Here is a 19,188-nt window from a genome sequence, read left to right as displayed (position 1 = left end):
AATTAAAGGGGGAAATTTCTCACGGTGTACGCTTTCGGGGTCTTAGAAAGCGCCTCCTTAGAATCGCACTCGGTCGGCTGAAGCCCCGCATCTGCATTTGCATATGCATCTTCATCTGCATCTACATCTGCATCTGCATCTGCATCTGCATCTGCATCCGCATCCTCCTCACCTCCTCATCCGCATCCTCATCCGCATCCTCATCCTTCGGCTGACAGACAGACAGCTCGGAGTCGCCGGGAGAGCCACTTGTCTGCCTATCAATTTCACTTTCTCGCCTCGACAACGCTCAAATAAAATTAAACGAAACGAAAGAAAAATAAAACAACATTGAAAGTCAATTAGCCGCTGTCGAAAAAGATTCTTCAGACGAACCAGTCCACTTGCCCCCTCTCCCCTTTCCCCTCTCCCCTTTCCCCCCTTTTTCACCGCTCCCCACGAAATTCATTCAATAAGATACGATCCAATACGATGCGATACAATTCGATCCGATGCGATTCGATCCGCCTCGCAATTCGGCAATCTAAGCCGGCTCACGCATGTATGTATCTCAGTATCTGTATCTGTATAAGTGACTGTATCTGTATCTGAGTATCTGAAAGCAACTGACTGTATCTGGGAGTATCTGCAAGCATCCGAGTATCTTGGCCCGCGGCTATATCTTCAGCCTGGAAATCGAATGGAATTTCAGGTGCGGACCCCAATGGATCGACGGATGGATGGATGGCTGGATGGCTGGGATCGAACGATCGATGCAAGTAGTCGATTATGAAAGTTCCGCAAAAAAAAAAAAAAAACGAAACGAAAACACTTTTCGAATACTTTTGGGCTACATTCTCGACATGAAAGTTTTGGTTTTCGGACTGGGTTTGGTCGATTTTCTGAGAAACGAAACGAAACGAAGAACTTTCATATCGATGGGTTCGGTAACACTCATGAAAGCCAATAATTGAGAAAGCTAAAAATAAATCAAAACATTTTTTGAAGTAAAGCACTTAAAATTGATTCTTAAATTGTCGAATATTCTTTGTATATTTAATCGAACAAAAATAATCATGATAAGCCAATTTAATTCAATAAAAGATGTGGGGATACTTACAAATAATTTCGCAGGCTAGCATAATCTTTATAAGGGGCCGAATGAAAGCGAAAATAAATGGTATTCTATTTTGTGGAAATTAAAGTGATTAAAGTGATTGATACAATCTCAAAAATGTGCATTAATATTTTTTCCAACTTATAAGATAAACAATATTATTTATAACTTTTAAAGTGCATGTCTAAGTTAATTTATTGTACGCTCGAAAAATTCAAACCGAAATAGTGATTAACCGAATAAAGTTATAGCTCATGGGGTAAATATTTGTATATCATCCAAGATGCCAGCATAAACTACCATTGATCACTCAACCACTTGACTTGGATGAACTTCCCCCGCCGAAACTCATATTAGGAAGATCATATTTGAAGAGCCTCGTAGATCACTTTCCTCGTTTTTCCCCAACATTCCTCGCATTTCCTTTCCACGGGCTTTGATTTTGACCCCAACCTTGTCGAGGGGAAGGAGCCAAATTTGATTTCCCAGGCCCATTGAACGTTGTGGTTCCTCTATTCTCTGCATTTTCTGGTCTCCGGATGACCAATGACCAACGAGTTGACATTGGAGCCGGGGGACAAAGTCTGGGAGTTCGGACAGCTAGACAAACACACCCACTTTCCAAATGAAAACAAAATCGCGGACCCACCAAATAGCAGCACGAAGTCACCTCCATCTCTTCCCCACCATTTCCATCCATATTTTTGTTGTTTTTGTTGTTTGGTTTTGGTATTTCTACTACTCGATGCGATGGCCATAAAAACTGAGTCTGAGCCGCAGACGGATGACGGCGATCGTGAAATATCGATGCTGAATGCGCCGCGCATGCGCAAACAAAACGGAACCCACTTGATGGGTTATGGCCAATGATGGATGTTGGATGTTGCTTGTCGGTTGTCGGTTGTTCGTTGTTTGTTGGTTGTTCGTTATTGGTCTTCTTTTTTTGGCCATGGGAAGGGCACGCACAGCCGCTGGCTGATTCTCCCCCATCCCCCTCCTCTCCTCAACAAATCCCGCCAGATTTTCCACTTTATGTCGCTGTGTGTCGCTGCATAATTGAGCGACCAGCAAAACCAGCCACGAACCACGAACCACAAGCCACAAGCCACGGTGTATCATGTGGCAAGTGCACTTGAAGTAATCCCACACGCTTTCGGCACTCCACGCACTCAGCGTTTCCAGCTGGAGAATTAGGAGCATAATGCTCCAAGAGTTGCCTGGGTAAAAGTTGATATCCACAATATACTTGCAAAGGCCAACATCTTAATGGTTCGGTTTAGTTGCTGGAAAAAGGTTCAAGTGGTTCGCAAGTGCGGTTTTTGAATGACAATTAACTACATTTTAAATATACATTTTCAGAATCGAAATACATATAAATAATTTTTTGTAAAAACTTACTGAAATTCTTCAACAATTTGGCGGAGATGAATAAAGAAGGTGCATGGCTTTGAGCCGAAAGTTGGCCCGGTCCAAGTTGGCCGGTACCATAATCCTGATCCCAAGTTCGGAATGCCATTAACGAACCCACCGGACGTGGACACCATCCAACAACGTCCAGCTCAATTTTGCGTTAACTCTTTTTTTTTTTTTTGGTTTTGGTTTTTTGTTTTTTTTTTTTTTGTTTTTCGCAATTTTATGTGGCTGTTGTTGTTGGTTGGCAGGCGAGCATCGATCAATTGCAAATAGAAAACAAATCTCCAATCAGCCGGATCGCTCCCATGGACTGCCCCTGGGCGGTGGATCGAATGCGGGGGGTTGCGACGAGGGGGGGAGGATTTAGGTGGGTCATCGAAGCTTGCGGGTGGGCCTGCGGACACAAAGAGACAGCGGATGCTGCGAAAGAGAGACGACGCAGCACACAGTGTGCGAGAAGAAAGTGTTAAGACCAATTTGAAATATTCGCTGGTGAAATTTAAATCATTTTCAAATTTAATTACCGGCAAATAAACGTTTGACATTCCACTCCACGCTGCGCCAGACATTCCGTCTGACTGACTGTCACCTGTGGCTCACCTGTGGCTTTGCTTTTTGCTGCCCCACCTGTTGCCATTATTTGGGCGGGGCACTCGCACTTGAGCCACTTCAAGCGCCAGCAGCCCCCGCACCCCTCGAATCCGCTCCTGGTTGTTACATGTCCAATTCGGTTGGACGATCGGCTGGCGTGTCCAAAAGCTCTAAGCAATTCATTGAGAAATCGCCAGCCGGATGAGCACGCCAAAAGTACACAAAGCAGAATTAATAATGATATATTTTAGAAAAGGCAATATTTGTTTTTAGATCAGGTGTGCCTTTAAACAAGTTTTTTTTTTCAACAAATTGGCAATGCAACATAACAATTAGCACTTTCCACACTGCGCGATCTACATATGCTAATTTGTTGTTAATTAATCAAAAATATTAATAATTTTACTGATTTTCCTTTCTTTTTATGTTGTCCTGGTCGAATCTCCTTTTCCAGTTTTCTTTGCTCCGTTTCAATCCCCCTTTCAATGATCCTGCCCTTTATTCGCCCTCCGATCTGCAATTTCATTCATCCAGCGAGAGAGCAGGAAATGGCCAAAAAATAAGAGAGAGCAGGAGAGCCGAAGGAACAAGCGACATTTCTCCGATTGCACTTGTTGCTTTATTTCGTTTCGTTTCGCTGGTGCATTAAAAGCCGCCTTGGTGCGTCTGCTAAAGGGGAAAGAGAAAAGGTGAGGGGGAGGATGGAGAAAGGCGAACGAAGGAGAGAGAGAGGGAGAAGTAGGTGGAACGAAGAAGGAGCTGCCGTAGAAGCCGGAACTGGCCACTAACGCATTGCAACGCAATGCGGCGACGAAAGTTGCGCCGCTTTTTTGGGCTGGCCAACAAAAAACCAGACAACTTAAAAAAAACTATGAAAAAAAAATGTGAAGAAAAAAAGCAACTCAAAAAGCAGACGCAGGCGGAAGAAGAAGCAGAAGCGGCAAAAGTAGCAACCTCTGAGGATGTCCAGTTTCATTCCAGTCCGGTCGTGAAAATGCCGCGCAACTCGTTTCGCAATAAAGAGAAAGTGTCCAGCGGAGCGCTGTTCGTTCGTTCTGGCGATCGTAAAGAATAAATTTGCAGGCTATTAAAATGTTTCCTGTTTCCACTCCACCCTCCCCCCCGAAGCACACATACGCACCTTCTCAGCCTCCCGCCGGCCTCCATTACACCTCCACCACACGGCGACACCTCCCCGAAAATTTCGCTCTCCGCGGCGAGAAAGTTGCCTGGAAATCTGGAAATCTGCGTCCACGCGACAAGTGGAAACCAGATGCAGCCAAAAATACAAATTCCCCTTTCCCGGCCCCTCCTTCTCAATCTACAAAGTCTACATTTTTATATGTATGTATTTATGTAGATGTCCATGGAAGGCATTGACTGGACGAACGGACGTTATAATTGATAAGAGCGACTTACTCACCCGCACTCTTGGAAGGAGAGCAAGTGCGAGGGAGATGCGCGACGGCTGATTAAATTCCAATATTAAATTGAGCGGGCAAATTCACCACGCGGGAGAGGGTGATGCGATCGCCTAGGAATTAGCTAAATTTTTTAGTGTAGCCTGAAGGAATTGAAAAATTAGACATTCATGTCCTGAGTCCTTTCGAAAAGAACTAAATAGGAATCTTTAAGAACTTTTGAGTCCAAAGAGGGATTGGGAACAGAATTATACCCTTCTTATATAGAAAGCCAACTATTGATTTTAAAATGAAGCAGTAATGGGAAAAGATTTTTGACCACTTTTAGTTGTTTCCGTTATTTGATTTTGTAAAGATTTTTTTCTGAATGACTAAATATTAAATTCAAAATTTAGCTAAAAATCAGCCAAGTGCTCAGTAATGTCGCATTTATTTCCAGCTTTCCGATAATCACCCAGCCAGTTATTCCCATAGAACTGTGTGGCAATAAGAAGGCGCCTTATCCGCAAAAACATCCGAATCCGTTGCGTTCTGATCCGCTGCTGTTGCTCGTCTACACAACAAAAAATGAAAACATTATATATTTTTATATTAATAAGAACAATTTATTTTTGTTTTAACTTTCTTAAGCAAAGGTAAGGGTAATCTATTTTACCACCCTTATTAATTAATTTTTTTGTAAGATACAGAACATTATCTTTTCTTTTATTTTTATTTTGAATATTTATTTGAAGTGTAGTTTAGCTGGATGCTAATGTCGCATGCTGCTCGCGGAGATGGCGCAGTGCCATCGAAAACAGTGCCAGCCACAACACAACGGCAATCGCTCGTCTGAAACCGCCGGAAGATTAACGACAATAAGGAATTATATAGCGCCTCCCCGTAATCCGGAATAATGCCCCCGATCATGGGCAGGAGTGGATCGTTTCTGTTGTTCGCCGGGCTCCTAGTTCTCCTGGATATTCTCCCTTCAGCAAATGCCGATCTGTGGACGAGGCACAATAGCAATGCCTATCAGACCAGGAGGCGATCCGGCCCAAGTAATCAGTGTCCCAAGGTGGGTACCTACTTCCCAATGCCAACCACCCAACACCCACTAACCCATCCCATCAAGGTCAATTAGAGAAGCTTAGCAATAAGTTATTGGCTTAGCTTATAAGTCAGTCAAAATTGTTATACCAAAAAATGCATTAAGGGAAAATTCTAAAAAGATTTTTGAAGAGAAGAGTAGTAGTAGCAGAGAAGTAAAAAAGTGGTAAAGAAATTAAAAACTTCTTTTATATGCCATAAAATTGCAAATTTATTTCTTTTCAAACTGTTTTAAAATCTGAATAAAATTGAGGTCACTTTTGGGCACAGAAAATGGCCTGAGTAAAGAACAAATCAAAAAGAACGCAGACAGTTGGTGCCACATTAGATACTTGGAAGCAGGTGCAGTCTCGAACGTACCGACTCCCATCCCTGGTCACGTCCCTGGCCTCTTCTATCTGGATCACTTTCTTTGGCAACGCTTCGCTCCGCTTCGCCACTCTTCACCTCGCTTCGATTCGATTTCATTCTGGGCACAGCCGCCGGAGAAAAGCATCTCGAACCCGAAACCAAACTAAAACTCAAAGGCTCATCAATATGCCGGGCACACTGTGACATATATCAAGCGAATAGCGATGACACCATCTATATACATGGGGGAAACTAGTCGAGTCTACATTCGTGGCTTAGTAATGATTATATATAAATCTTAAATAAATTACAGGAGTATATATTTCCAGGAAGTGAATTTGAAATTAGCTAAACTTTTGCATCTGATAAAATAGTGGGTTGTTGAAGACAACTGAGGTTACAAAAGAGCTAAGCGTTAATCAATTTTCATAGAAAGTACATTCAAAACTAGCTACACTTTAAGGTAAGCTGGAAGGGTCCTATAATTCCCAATAAGTTAAAGCCAACTGCAAGGATTACAAACAAAACAATGGCTTGTGTGCGGAATAGTTCACTGAAAGTGAACTGATGATGAATGGATTTCCCCTGTTCATAATACCCTGGACTAGGACTGACTCTGGTCTTAACCCTCCATCGATTTTCGCACACGTTCCATCTCTAGCGACCAGAATGAATGGGACATAAAAGCGAGGCGCAGAAAGAGCAAGGCAGAAGAAATGGGCTCACACCGATGCCAAAATCAATCACACTTTCTAAGTGGCTCAGACGTCGTCTGCGCCTCGCTGTCTTGTCTCCTTTCTTCTCCCCTTTCTTTGCCCCTTTCTCCGCCCCCTTGCCCACCACTGTCTGCATCTCCGTTGGCGGCGACAATTGCACTTTGATGCAGGTGCAGTCACAAAAAAAAGCACACAAATACAGATACCCGAAAGCGAGCCAAAAGCCAGAGCCAGAAGACAATCAAAAAGAATAGACAAAAGACACGCACGTAGAGATTTGGAGAAAGGGGGTAGGAGAGAGGGGTGTGAAGAAGGAGGATAAGGAGGAGGAGCAGTGAAAGGGGAGTGAAAAGGGGGCGGCACATGCGGGGCAATGCGCTTTTGAGGCGCATCAATCAGAGGCTGACTCCGTCTGCATTTCGCGTCTGTAAGTCGCGTCTTGCAAGACAGCAAACGGGATGGCAATAGCGTCGCAGAGGGAGACGGCAATAGGGAGTGAGAGGGTGACGGAGACAGCGACACCGACACCGACTCCTCAATGAACTGTCAGTAGTCAATCACGGTGACAGCGCTAACGGCTTTCGTCGTCTGTCGCTCCATTCGCTTCACCAACTCTCTTTCTCCTGTAAACTGAAGTTTGTTTTGTGGTCGCCAAACAATGTAAATAAACTGCAGCCAGCCAAGTTGCAGAGGGAAAATGGCCAAGACCGTTTGCGGCCTAAATCTTTATTTGTCTTACTTATTTACGCACTTGCAGCCTTGACCTTTCGAAAGTTAGGTTTATTTAATTTTTTTACTGATATCTGAACAATTTTGTTTTGAAACCTATAAAAAGATCAAATAAATTTGTATTCGATTAATTCGTAGCTAAAATTGAATATATAGGAAATATAAGAACAGCTTTACAAGATATAAATTTAATTTTCTGATACATCTTCTTTTCTTATCCTTTTTACAGGTGGGTGCCATTAAAAACTTTGATCTGGAAAGGATGATGGGTTGCTGGCACGTGGTGCAATATTATGCTTCCACGGAGGAACTACCGGAATACGCTTGTATGCGCAGTCACTTTTCCTTCTCCAAGGATGATCAACACGTAAGCGCCTTTGCCATCAGCTTTACCCCTTCATTATCTCAAATATTTATATTTATTTTTCAAATAGATAACAATGAACTTTAGCTACATATTCGCGGAGGATCCATTGCGAGAGAAGCTTGTGGGCAACATCACCTGGATGATACCCAAATTCGATGAACCAGGACATTGGCAACACACGGAAGATATATGTAAGTGAAAAAATAAGAGATTTTAGTATAGTGTTTTGTATTTCATGCTATATTTAAAATGTTATTTCACAACTTATGCAATCTAATTTTTAGATGAGGGCATTTACAACACGTACGTCCTGGACACGGACTACGACACCTGGGCCCTGGTGATGCACTGTGCCGAAAAGAAAAAGCAACCAAGGTATCTGTCTGCCCTGCTTTTGGCCAGAAAAACTTCGCTGGCCGACAACGAAATAAGTTTTCTGCGGGGCAAGTTGCCGCAGGACATCGATGCATCCTTTATGTTCGACATCGGACAGGAATCGTGCGACAACCTAATGGAATCGAGCCGGGACGATCCACTGGCCTATGTCATTAATGGACGGCAGAATGCCAAAGAAATATTTAAGATTGTCAATAAGCTTTGAAAATTAAATATCGTATTAAATATGTACGCTGTTTAAAAAATGAAAACATTAACATTATAATATTTAACATATAATATATGTACATAAATTTAATTAAATAGTCCGTGAAAATAAAAGGCGAACAGAAACGACCCGCAGGTGCATATTCATTTTAGCTAACTTTGCTTAACCAGTTGCAACCTACTATGGATTATGATCGCCTGGTGTCTGAAGTCTCAAAGTTTGATCAAATTAAACGAAATCCGGAGAGTTTTCGCAGGCAAATTGAAAATTTTTTTATTTTAGACACCGGGCGAACAGAAACGTGTAGCTGGTGTATATCGTATTAATTCTAAAATTTATCAAACGCGACCTTCTTCTGATTATTTTCGCCTGGTTTCTGAAATGATGAAAAACAATAAGATCGAAGACAATTTTTGTCCATTTGGACAACAAAATTGGCAAATTTCGAAAGCCAAATACCAGGCGCACAGCAATGCCTAGAAGGTGGCAACAGAATCCAAATAATCATATCCGAGTTTCAAACCCATCTATACGTGGATCGTAAATGGATCGTGTTTGTATCGTATGTGGATCATATATTAAGCATATGTGGATCGTATGGGGATCGCGTATGGATCGTACTTAATAGTGATCGTAAATACCACCCACAAAAGAGAAATGTTGCATATCTTAAGGGACAGCCGATTTTTAATTTGGCCAATGAAAAAATTTTTTGCAAAATTATCAAGGGGGACTCCCAGAAAATTTTCGAAAAAATCTATTTCGCAAAATTTGAAAAAACTGGTATGCAACTTTATTATAGGGCTAGAAACTTAAAAGAAAATACCTTTCCCGTTGAGATAAAATGATATTTGTTTAATGTAGGATTTTTTTAAAGTTTCGCAACCTTTAAAATTCTGTTTAAAAAACGATTTGTCGATAGACACAAATTAATAATAATAGGCATTTTAAGCAAATGTGGCAGCCCCATATCAGCTGCTTAACAGGGTTGCCAGCCATATCACTTTCTGACCGATATTATTGTCCGTAGTGGATTGTCTTTCTTTATAAAAAAAATTAGCTCCATTTCGTTTGGTTAGTATTTCCAAATTCAATATTTTGAAGTCGTATTAAAAAAGAATGGTGATTTAGAGGGGAACAGCTGATTGTGTTGTAAAACTTCCAAGCTTAAAGCTTTCAGTGTTAGAAAAATTACAAGATGAGCTCGTATAAACTTGTTAGTATTGCTTGTTCTTTGAAATTGCACTTGCTAACCTTAAAGCTATTAAAACATAGAAAGAAACAATTAAGGTAAGTGCAACGAATAAGTGGAATACTCACGACAATACCAGCCCCTGACGATGTTACCTGTCAGACAAAAGTGGGCGCTCTCGTCGATGCAGTGTTATAAAACACACAAGCCTGAGCGGGCGATATATCGTAAAGAGATGGTACGACAATCGATAAGCGCACGGCAGTGCTGAGCCCAGGCAGCTCTCATCGATAGGCGCGATTGCATACCTGGTGTCCCGTCTTCGCTACAATATTTGCCTTTACCGGTTCTGCTGTATTGCAAACGTCAATCAAATCGCGTAATTATTAACAATTTAGGTGAGTGCTAGCCACTGGATAACAACAGCAGCGCGAATAATGCTAAAAAGCGGACCCGTGTGCGTTGATTGCGCTCCTCGGTGTTAAGGCGTGCGTGTGTGCATGCCTCTGTGTGCGTGTGTGTGTGGGCCCTGTATATGTGTCTCTTTTTTTCTCAATTTCCACCGTGCTTCTTCTTACTGCTCGGCACATTTTGTATGAGCGCTTGTCAAAATACGAGTATAAAAATTTCATTTTGCCCCAATCAAACGGTGTGATCACCCCAAAACCAATAACGCTTCAAACAAAACAAAAATATCGCACATAAGAAAACCAGGCAAACCTATCAACCAAAAAAGAAAAGAAGCGGAAAAAGAAAGAGTGTGTGTGCAAGCAACAAGAAGCGGAGGCAAACGAAAAGAAAAAAAAACCGAAGAAAAACTTTCGTCAAGTTTGCGTTCCATGGTATTTCAACAATAAATTCCGCTCGCCAGGCCAAATTACGCAAAATAATCCCCTTAATGTATGTAATAGTGCGTGAGCGTTTGTCCCAGTGTGTGTGTGTGTGTGTACGAATGCGTGTATGTTTGACATGTGCATCCTTTGTATGCGTGTGCAGGATAATTTGACAGGAAATATATATTACAATTCCATTCGATTATTTCGCAGCAAAATGAGCAGCTCCGAGGAAGTCTCCTGGGTCACCTGGTTCTGTGGACTTCGTGGCAATGAGTTCTTCTGCGAGGTGAGATATAAAATCCCCCCATCAACCCCTTCAAAATTTCCCCCGAATTACTATATTCGCGTTATCTAAGCGCGCGCTATAAGTGCAACAATTGCAAAGTGCAGCCCTGAGTTGCGTTTGTCAGTGTGTATTTGTGTGCCGCAAGGTGGGGCAATATTTTGTCCAACTGTACACCATTCAATAAATAATATATATAGGAACAGATCTTAATTCTCTTATCGGTTTCAGGTGGACGAGGACTATATACAGGATAAATTCAATTTAACTGGTTTAAATGAGCAGGTGCCCAACTATCGGCAAGCCTTGGACATGATCTTGGATCTGGAACCGGGTATGTGTAGGGCTGAAGCCCCCCTCTATAAATCGAAATACCCTGCTAATTTACTATCCTATCCCACAGAGGACGAACTCGAGGACAATCCCCTGCAGTCCGATATGACCGAGCAGGCCGCCGAGATGCTCTACGGCCTCATACACGCTAGATATATACTAACAAATCGCGGCATCGCTCAAATGATCGAGAAATATCAAACTGGCGATTTCGGACACTGCCCACGTGTCTACTGTGAAAGTCAGCCCATGCTGCCCTTAGGTGCGTAAACCGATCCTGGGAGAAAACGTCTAAATTGAGCTATCCTTTGTAGAACTTTCACTAAGAAATTTACAGTTTTCAAAGGCTTATCAAAACTAAACTATTCCCTGAATACCAGATCATTGAAGATCCTTAAATATCCTAAGATGTTATCTTCATTAATTTTTTCCTTTTTATCCGGAAACTAATCTAAATAACGAGAACCTAGATTCTTAATGTTCTAAAATTAAAACGAATCGCTTTATTTAATTCAAAAAAATTTATCTCAATCTTTAGTCTAAAATACAACACAACAACAAATTTATTCTTATAAAGACTATAGAACTTGATCTTGTTACTTCCTTACAAATTGTTAAAGTTTGTTATTTATTTCCAAAAAACAAGTCCCCTAATTAAAAATCTGTCTGTCTGATCTGAAAAATAATCAGTTTTCTACAAATTTATATTCGGTTTCAATCCAAAGCTCAGTTAGAAATTACTGAAAAATGCGAATTCAAGCAGAAACTGAAACCAAATACGAAGACGACTTGTAAACAGCTCTTCATTACTTAAATATTTATATAAATCGAGGGTGGTACGAGAATTGGATGACACATCGTTGCCCAAAGTCTGTTCCTCATGTTTCTGCAAAATGTGCCTTGTCAACTCTATTATATTGCAAATATGTTTATTTATCGAAGGGTTCAAAGAAATTATTTGATTATACTTAGCCTGATCTTCTCGCATTCCGTTAAACAAGACCTGAATAACAAACACTTGTATTTGTTACTAAGCGATCAGTGAAATTCCAACATGTATGCAAGAAATCGAGTTATTAAACCGGAAATACGAATTAGGAGTAGTTTATAACTTGTTGATATTGACTCCATAAATACATAAATAGTAAGCAAAATGAAAAGCAGGATTATGGGGAAAAAAAAGAAATCTATTAGCTAAATATGTTCCTAATATTGACTGCTATTATTAACTTTTGGTAAGTGAAACAGGATATTAGTTGTTAGTCCTAGCAATAAAACCTACATCTTTTATGTGTGAACAAACTAAGTTTGATTTATTAAAGACTCACTCTAGTGAGTTTTGTATGTATAAACTTACAAGTATTATACATTAATTCGATTTTCTGGTTATCCTCAGGTCTGTCGGACATCCCCGGCGAGGCAATGGTGAAGACCTATTGCCCCAAGTGCATTGACGTGTACACACCGAAATCGTCGCGCCATCACCACACCGATGGCGCCTATTTTGGCACTGGATTTCCACACATGCTTTTCATGGTGCATCCCGAGTATCGTCCCAAGCGTCCTACTAATCAGTTTGTTCCAAGGTCAGTTTTGAAATCAATTTACCCGATTTACTAATACTCAAATACACGTTCTATATCTTTTCTATGTTTGCGTACATCCGGCACAAAAACAAATTCGACGGCGTCTTCAACAACAACAGGCTGTATGGCTTTAAAATACACAGCTTAGCTTATCAAATTCAGCTGCAGGCAGCAGCCAATTTCAAAATGCCACTACGAGCGGTAAATTTAAAACTTAATAACTAGCTATTACCTTGACCCTTTAAAACCCCACTCTCTCATCTTTTTTTGTTGTTTTTATTTTTAAATCTAAAAATCTATGTATTGACTAAAAACGCCACCTAAAAATCATTCAACTAAGCATATATATATATATATTATATCTTTTTTTATTTGTTTTCTCTCCCCACACATACAAAACCACCAAACCAACCACCACAAAAACCAATCAAATCAAATCAAACATCCACAAAATCCGATCGACAACCTGAACCTGAATATGATACTGAATCTGAACGTGTCTCTGCCTGTCTGAAAAAAAAATACCTATCGATCTAAAATCGATCGTTCCAATCGATCGATTCTTAACATTGTGTGTAGAAAAACTAATTATATAAAACCACCAATAAAAAAAACTCCAACACAAATACATACGCACGAACACAACAACAACAAAAACTCCATTAATTGCATGCATGTAAACTAAACTAAAATCGGAAAAAAAATCGAAACGATAGTTTACAACGGGCAGACCGATAGACAGCAATACACAACAACAACCACAACAACAACAACCACACTGAGAGACAGAGAATCGAGACGGAGAGAGAGACAACTGTATTGAGGTTTTTGAGCGCCAGGAGCAAAGAATCATTTATACAAATATAAAAACTAAAAAAAAAACAAAACAAAACCAAAATGCGTTTATATTTAAAAAGAAAAAGAAATTTAACAGAAGAAATTGTAATTGAAAACGAAATAGAAGGAAGAACCATTACGCACCTATTCATTTAGCACACTCAAAAAAACAGCTCATGTGAAAACCTCATGCTATTTGAATTTTAATTTAACTTACTTCAATTCTTTCGACCAAACTATATTAAAACATTCGAAAACATATGTATTATGTTAGCTTTTAGTATTACCGAGAGCAGGAAATCCTTCAGATTACTATACATGCATAACTCTCATACACACAAAGAAACACACACACATGCATATATATATATTATTTGCTTTAGTCAATTAACCGATTTTTTTTTTGTGTCTTAATAACTGTTCGGTTCGTCACCTTTGATGTCTGTATGTTTTTTGTGTGGCATTTTAAAACACTGGCAGTGTAACACTTGACCAAAAAATAAAAAAGAAAACAAGAAACAAACAAACAAAAAAGACTCGAATTAGACAGAGAAGAGAGAGTGTGTAAGAGAAAGAGAGATAAGATATAGGAAGAGAAGAAAGTTATTTAACGTAGAGAAAACAACGATATAAGCAACGTAGTACTTCCAAAATAATAAAGAAACAAAAATAACGATCAGCATTTATGTAAACGACAACGCTAATGATACCCTGTATAAATCCCATAGCAGCCAGTAAAGCTTACGAATAAGCCGAAGATGATTCCCAAGCCATCGGCGGCGGGCAAGAATTAAGGAAAACCCCAGCTCCCTCAAAGAAGATTCAAGAAAAGAAGAGAGACACCATTCAATACAGTTACCCAGTCGGAATTTTATACATTCCAGAACATATTATTTTACGCTTCTTCGCCAAGCAAGCTTAAAAGAATACGTTCTAGAAGATTTTTATTTTCGACTGAGTATCCACATCCACTCACCCACACAAACATTCACACATACACACACAGACACTCACATACAGAACCCCCAAACAGAATGATAAATAAAAGAAGATAAGATGAAGAAGAAATGCAACCGCTTGGAAGAAATGGATGAGGATAAGGAGAAGAAACGACGGCAGCGCCCACGCAACGAAGCGAACGAATTAAAAAAGAAGCCCCTTAAAAGCGAAGCACACACAACATACGCACACAAAAACTCACAGCACTCACACACTCATGAGCATGCACGTGCCAGCAAGAGAACTGCAAATTATAAAAATGGGAAAAGGACCAAGGGCTACACCTTTTCCCCATGTGCACACACTGCAACGAAACGAAGTGCAACGGCAAGTGTTGCCCTATCGTCCACAGAAGCAATAATATTCGTGTGACAGTGCTCAACAATCAATCAAAACCACAAAAAAACGAACGATGAATGAATAAATCGAAACGAAAAGCCAGCATTTCAAATTCATTGCAGATTGTGTGTGTTCAGTATAGTCAAAAGAAAGTAAATACATAGCTTTGGCTTTGTTCAAGTTGTAGCGGCATTAATCGGTATAGTTTAGTTTTTTAGGGGTATAATTCAGAATCGGTTCAATTTAAATTCTGCTGAATTCTTCCCGCCCCATTGTTGTTTTTTTTATATTTCTTTATTCTAAACGTATTGTATGTAGTTGCGGGAGCATTTCCCAACTGTAATAATCTAGAATTGCATTTCTTCTGCCAAACCGAATTAATCCAATATGTTTTTTTTGTTTCGTTAAGATCATATGAATATTTTCGTAATTAAGAGAATGAAAAACAAAACAAAAAAACATAAACAATAAAACAAGAAGTGAAGAACGTTTTTTAAGAAAATTAGAAATAAAGTATAAATATATATATATGGAAATCTATATAGAGATCGATAGCAAGGACGAGGACCGTTGATAAGTTAATCTGAGAGTGTGCAGAAAACTGTTTACAATTAATAAATGAGAAAATAAAACGAAATGACAAATGAAAATAATGGAGAACAAAAGTAATAATAACAATAACTAAAATAAAAACGAAACTGATATTTAATACAAAACGCAGTCTATCATTTCGCCACCTTCAATCAGAGTGTCCCTTTACATTAAATTTCACTCAGTTACAGATACAGTCAAAAAAAAAAAAGCAAAAAAGCTATTAATTTACTGGGTGTTCCCTTATAATAATTTCTAAACATCCTCAAGAAGTACTATTTAAAGAAAAATGTAATTGAATAATCTGTTTGACGGTTTGCTTAATTAATTTTTATTGAATTTATCTCATTGTAAAAAAAAAATTAAAATGAACTTTTTATAATCTTTTGTGATAAATGTTTTTCTATCCCTTCTCATATAAATATTTAAAGTAACTCGAAATGTGTCCGACGACGGCTGTTATTTTGACCGTAATTGTAAATAAATTATGTCAGTGGCCTGCGTGTTTCGTTTTTGATAACACGCACAAGGATTACATATATGTCACCGCTGTGTTTCATGTCTCATGTGCCCCGTTTCCTGGTCTTTCCGCAAATCTTTTTAATTTAATTTCACTTTTCTCTATGCTATGCTTTACACCTCCTCAAGGACTACATTGCACTCTGTCAGGAGATCCTAAGTCGCCCAGATCCTGAGGCTGAGGCCGAGTGATCGTCGTTATCTCTTATTTTTCCACAGACGAACTTCTTTAACTCGCACAAATCTATTAAAGCTGAAATATTGTTCAAATTTTATGTAGTCTATCTTTAATGATAACTAAATGATGAATATTTTTTTGGTTTTTATGAAAATTGTGAAATGATCTAATTTGTTTTCAAGTCCTTAAATCAAAATATATTGCTTTTAGTACTTAAAGTAGAATTTCTTTCACCTTTATCTTCCACTTCTAACAAATATTAAGATAAAGAGTTTGAAATGGTTTGGTTTAACTTGGAAAGTATTTGACCAAAAAGGTTTAAGTTAAAGAAGTTTAATAAAAAATTGCTTTTGATTCATTATCCTGCATTAACCCACAACGCCGATGCACAGTAACACAAAACCGGTGGTGACAGAAGCTGGCTGCTGCAGCATCCACCTGGCTTAGTTTATTTTATGTTCCCCCACATAAAACCCCGCTAATGCGAATGTGGAACAATCAACAAATAAACATGCTAAACTTATATATTATTGGTTTATTTTTATTATTAAACAAATGGGCCTAAACATTGCACTTCACATGCCATAAATACACACCTACCAATTTACACCATGTTTGGCACTGCTTGCTTCTCCATTTCCATGGACAACTTAATAACCCTCAATTAGCACTTTCGACAATTTAAGCTTGGGGCTCTTTGAGAAAACTCTAGAGATTATTAAATCATATTGCCATAGATTTTTAACCGGGCCAGATGGAAAAGATTAATGATTTCAAATGTAATAAATGGCGGATTTTAATCTCTATAGATTTAAAAAGAACTCCTGAGAATCTAAAAGAAAATATCTACAAATTTAAACACACAGAGACGCAGAGACACACACATAATAAAGAAACCTCGGAGAGATACGGAGATTTAGAAGGACACTCATTTCACTGCTCCGTTTTCCTGGATTTCCCATGGGGTATATCCCGATAATTTGTTTTACATCTTTCTGTTGGAACTGCCGACACATTCGGTATAGACATTCACGGTTCAGATCAGCATCCTGCAGCCATTCCATACCATTTCAATCCTTCTTCACCGTTTTCCAATTTATGATCATTTAAACGGAGTTGGTATAAATCCAATTAAACTTTTTTTCATAAATTACAAAAAAAAAACTTTATTAGTTTTATTATTTTTGTATTTGTTTCGAAAGACTTTAAAAGAAAAAAATATATAAGTAGTTTAAAATATTTATAAAAAATTAATTTAAAAAAAGGTTGAATTTTTGTGTTTTTTAAGAAAAGTATATTGTTATTAATTTGCAATGTTTAATTGGAAAAACGGTTGTATACATGTATGTACACCCATTTACTCCTACAATTGATTGAATTGATATTGATGTGTGTGTTTCTTCTTTCTCTTTCTCTTCCGCTTTCTTATTCTACTTTCTCCTCTCTTCCACTTTGTGTCTTGTGTGTATATTTTTTTGATTTTTTTTTTACAATCCGATACGATCTGATCCGATTTGATAATGGTAACTCGGTGATCCGTGCAGCAACGTGGTCAGCCGCCCAAGGACGAAGAGCCTGAGAATAATGCCGATACGGTTCCCAAGCGCCTCTAAGCGCAAGCAGTGCAACAAAAGCAGTGCAGCCAAGCAGTCCAGCAGCCGATACACACCCACACATAGACACTTTAATTCAAAACACACACACACACACACAACAGGCCGGGCCACACTGAGGAAAAATTGTGGAGAAGCGAGCGGGAACATGTTTACGAAGAAAATACAACCCAGGTAGACAGGAAGGACCAACATCAAAATCTTCAACGCTGGATCCAAAAGCTGAAGAGCCATTACACACATACTGAAACACATACAGTCAGCTTCTGTTTGAAAAAAAGAACAAAAAATAGGTGCAGTGTGGCCAGCGATTTAGAAGAAAAGGTAAAAAAATAATCTAATAACAAGAAACTAGAAAAAGTGTTCCTTTTTTTCATTAAATTAGATTTTAATCAAATATTTCAAGACCATTGAGGAAAGAACACTCATATTTATTTAAAACATTTGTCTTTAAAATGTTGATATTGGAATAGCTGTTTTGAATTTAACTTATATTGAGTGTTATTGGATTATTTTAGTTACATAGGTAGATCTACTATTTCTCTAAAACACTGGACACACTGATCAGGTGTATTCAACTTTATTCTTTGCATTTTATTTACTAAGTGAAATGAAAGGGGCTAAACCGATATAGAAATAGTCTTTAAAATATTTAGTCAAGTGGCCGGATACCCACCTCTGTTCCCCCATTTCTCTCCCGAAAAAGGAAAAAAACCCAACCCTATTAAGATTCCGATTCCTAGCCTATTTGCTTCTTCTTCAAAGCGTACTATTTCAAGAACTTTTGAAAAAATCGAATGACGAAAGCAGGAAACCTACAACAGCAAGAACAACAACAGCAGCAACAACAACAACAAAAGCAAAAACCAAAACTGAACGTGAGCCGAATTTAAAGTTTCGGTGTTCCCTTTTTTCGAAATCTGAGAGTGCATATACTTATATAGAAATACATATACATATAACATATAAACAATATACCGTTAGCTTATTTATATATGTACACACATACACATCCAGACCTGTTCCCAAATTCGAATTGGGTTTAAATTGAACAAAACCGGAATCTCAGATATTCCCACTCCACCAAAAGGGCCCAGAAATTTAAAAGTTCTGCGGCGGTGTGAAAATATCCGCTGTTCCGAGTTTGTTAAATTCAAGATCGAATGCGAAACGAGAACAGTACTGATATTGAAACAACAAAAAAACAAAAACGGAAACCAACAAAATATTTTATGTATTTTTTTAATGTATTTAAGAATAATTAAGATTAAAACAATGAAAATGAAGAGAAATCAGTTGGCGTAAGAAGATAATACCGTTATCGCAGGAATTATATAGCAAAAGAGATAAGGTTGATATAATGCGCAAGGAAATGATGATGAATTTCGATGCCAGCGAATGAAGTGAAAACAATAAAGATGATGAAAACCGAATAAAAGAGTTTTATTTACATATCGGTTGCCAGGGTCAAAAAAAAAAAAACAAACCCAAACTTTTTAGCTGAA

General features: G+C 38.7%; 2 protein-coding genes across 6 annotated transcripts; both read left to right on the top strand.

Moving 5' to 3' along the window:
* The first annotated feature begins 5,318 nt into the window (after positions 1-5,318).
* On the top strand, positions 5,319-8,505 carry LOC108101665. The gene is made up of 4 exons (XM_017206084.1): positions 5,319-5,578; positions 7,636-7,773; positions 7,841-7,964; positions 8,058-8,505. Exons 1-4 carry the CDS (start codon positions 5,417-5,419, stop codon positions 8,372-8,374), a joined length of 741 nt encoding a protein of 246 aa, XP_017061573.1. The 5' UTR covers positions 5,319-5,416; the 3' UTR covers positions 8,375-8,505.
* A 1,330-nt stretch (positions 8,506-9,835) lies between these two features.
* On the top strand, positions 9,836-19,116 carry LOC108101683 (casein kinase II subunit beta). Of its 5 annotated transcripts, none has more exons than XM_017206110.2 (7): positions 9,836-9,967; positions 10,616-10,691; positions 10,920-11,022; positions 11,092-11,283; positions 12,418-12,607; positions 12,727-12,808; positions 17,615-19,116. In XM_017206110.2, the coding sequence occupies exons 2-7, from the start codon at positions 10,620-10,622 to the stop codon at positions 17,681-17,683; spliced, it is 708 nt and encodes a 235-aa protein (XP_017061599.1). In that variant the 5' UTR covers positions 9,836-9,967; positions 10,616-10,619; the 3' UTR covers positions 17,684-19,116. The 5 variants fall into 5 exon arrangements, with proteins under 5 accessions (XP_017061599.1, XP_017061600.1, XP_017061598.1 ...); XM_017206111.2 differs by lacking the exon at positions 9,836-9,967 and adding an exon at positions 10,114-10,469; XM_017206109.1 differs by lacking the exons at positions 9,836-9,967; positions 17,615-19,116 and adding an exon at positions 14,173-14,884.
* Positions 19,117-19,188: the final 72 nt, after the last annotated feature.

Source organism: Drosophila ficusphila, unplaced genomic scaffold (genome assembly GCF_018152265.1).
Source record: "Drosophila ficusphila isolate 14025-0441.05 unplaced genomic scaffold, ASM1815226v1 contig_198, whole genome shotgun sequence".
Taxonomy (NCBI): domain Eukaryota; kingdom Metazoa; phylum Arthropoda; class Insecta; order Diptera; family Drosophilidae; genus Drosophila; species Drosophila ficusphila.
The sequence above is the reverse complement of the archived record's forward strand: the minus strand, read 5'-3'. Positions and strand labels throughout refer to the sequence as shown.

Bases quoted from the DNA above. Each gene is read 5' to 3' on its own strand.
- LOC108101683 (XM_017206110.2), top strand. From the start codon at position 10,620: ATGAGCAGCTCCGAGGAAGTCTCCTGGGTCACCTGGTTCTGTGGACTT. The intron at 11,023-11,091 runs GTATGTGTAGGG...CCTATCCCACAG, and splicing joins GATCTTGGATCTGGAACCGG to AGGACGAACTCGAGGACAAT. The intron at 12,608-12,726 runs GTCAGTTTTGAA...CAACAACAACAG, and splicing joins ACTAATCAGTTTGTTCCAAG to GCTGTATGGCTTTAAAATAC.
- LOC108101665 (XM_017206084.1), top strand. From the start codon at position 5,417: ATGCCCCCGATCATGGGCAGGAGTGGATCGTTTCTGTTGTTCGCCGGG. The intron at 7,774-7,840 runs GTAAGCGCCTTT...TTTTTCAAATAG, and splicing joins TCTCCAAGGATGATCAACAC to ATAACAATGAACTTTAGCTA. The intron at 7,965-8,057 runs GTAAGTGAAAAA...TCTAATTTTTAG, and splicing joins GCAACACACGGAAGATATAT to ATGAGGGCATTTACAACACG.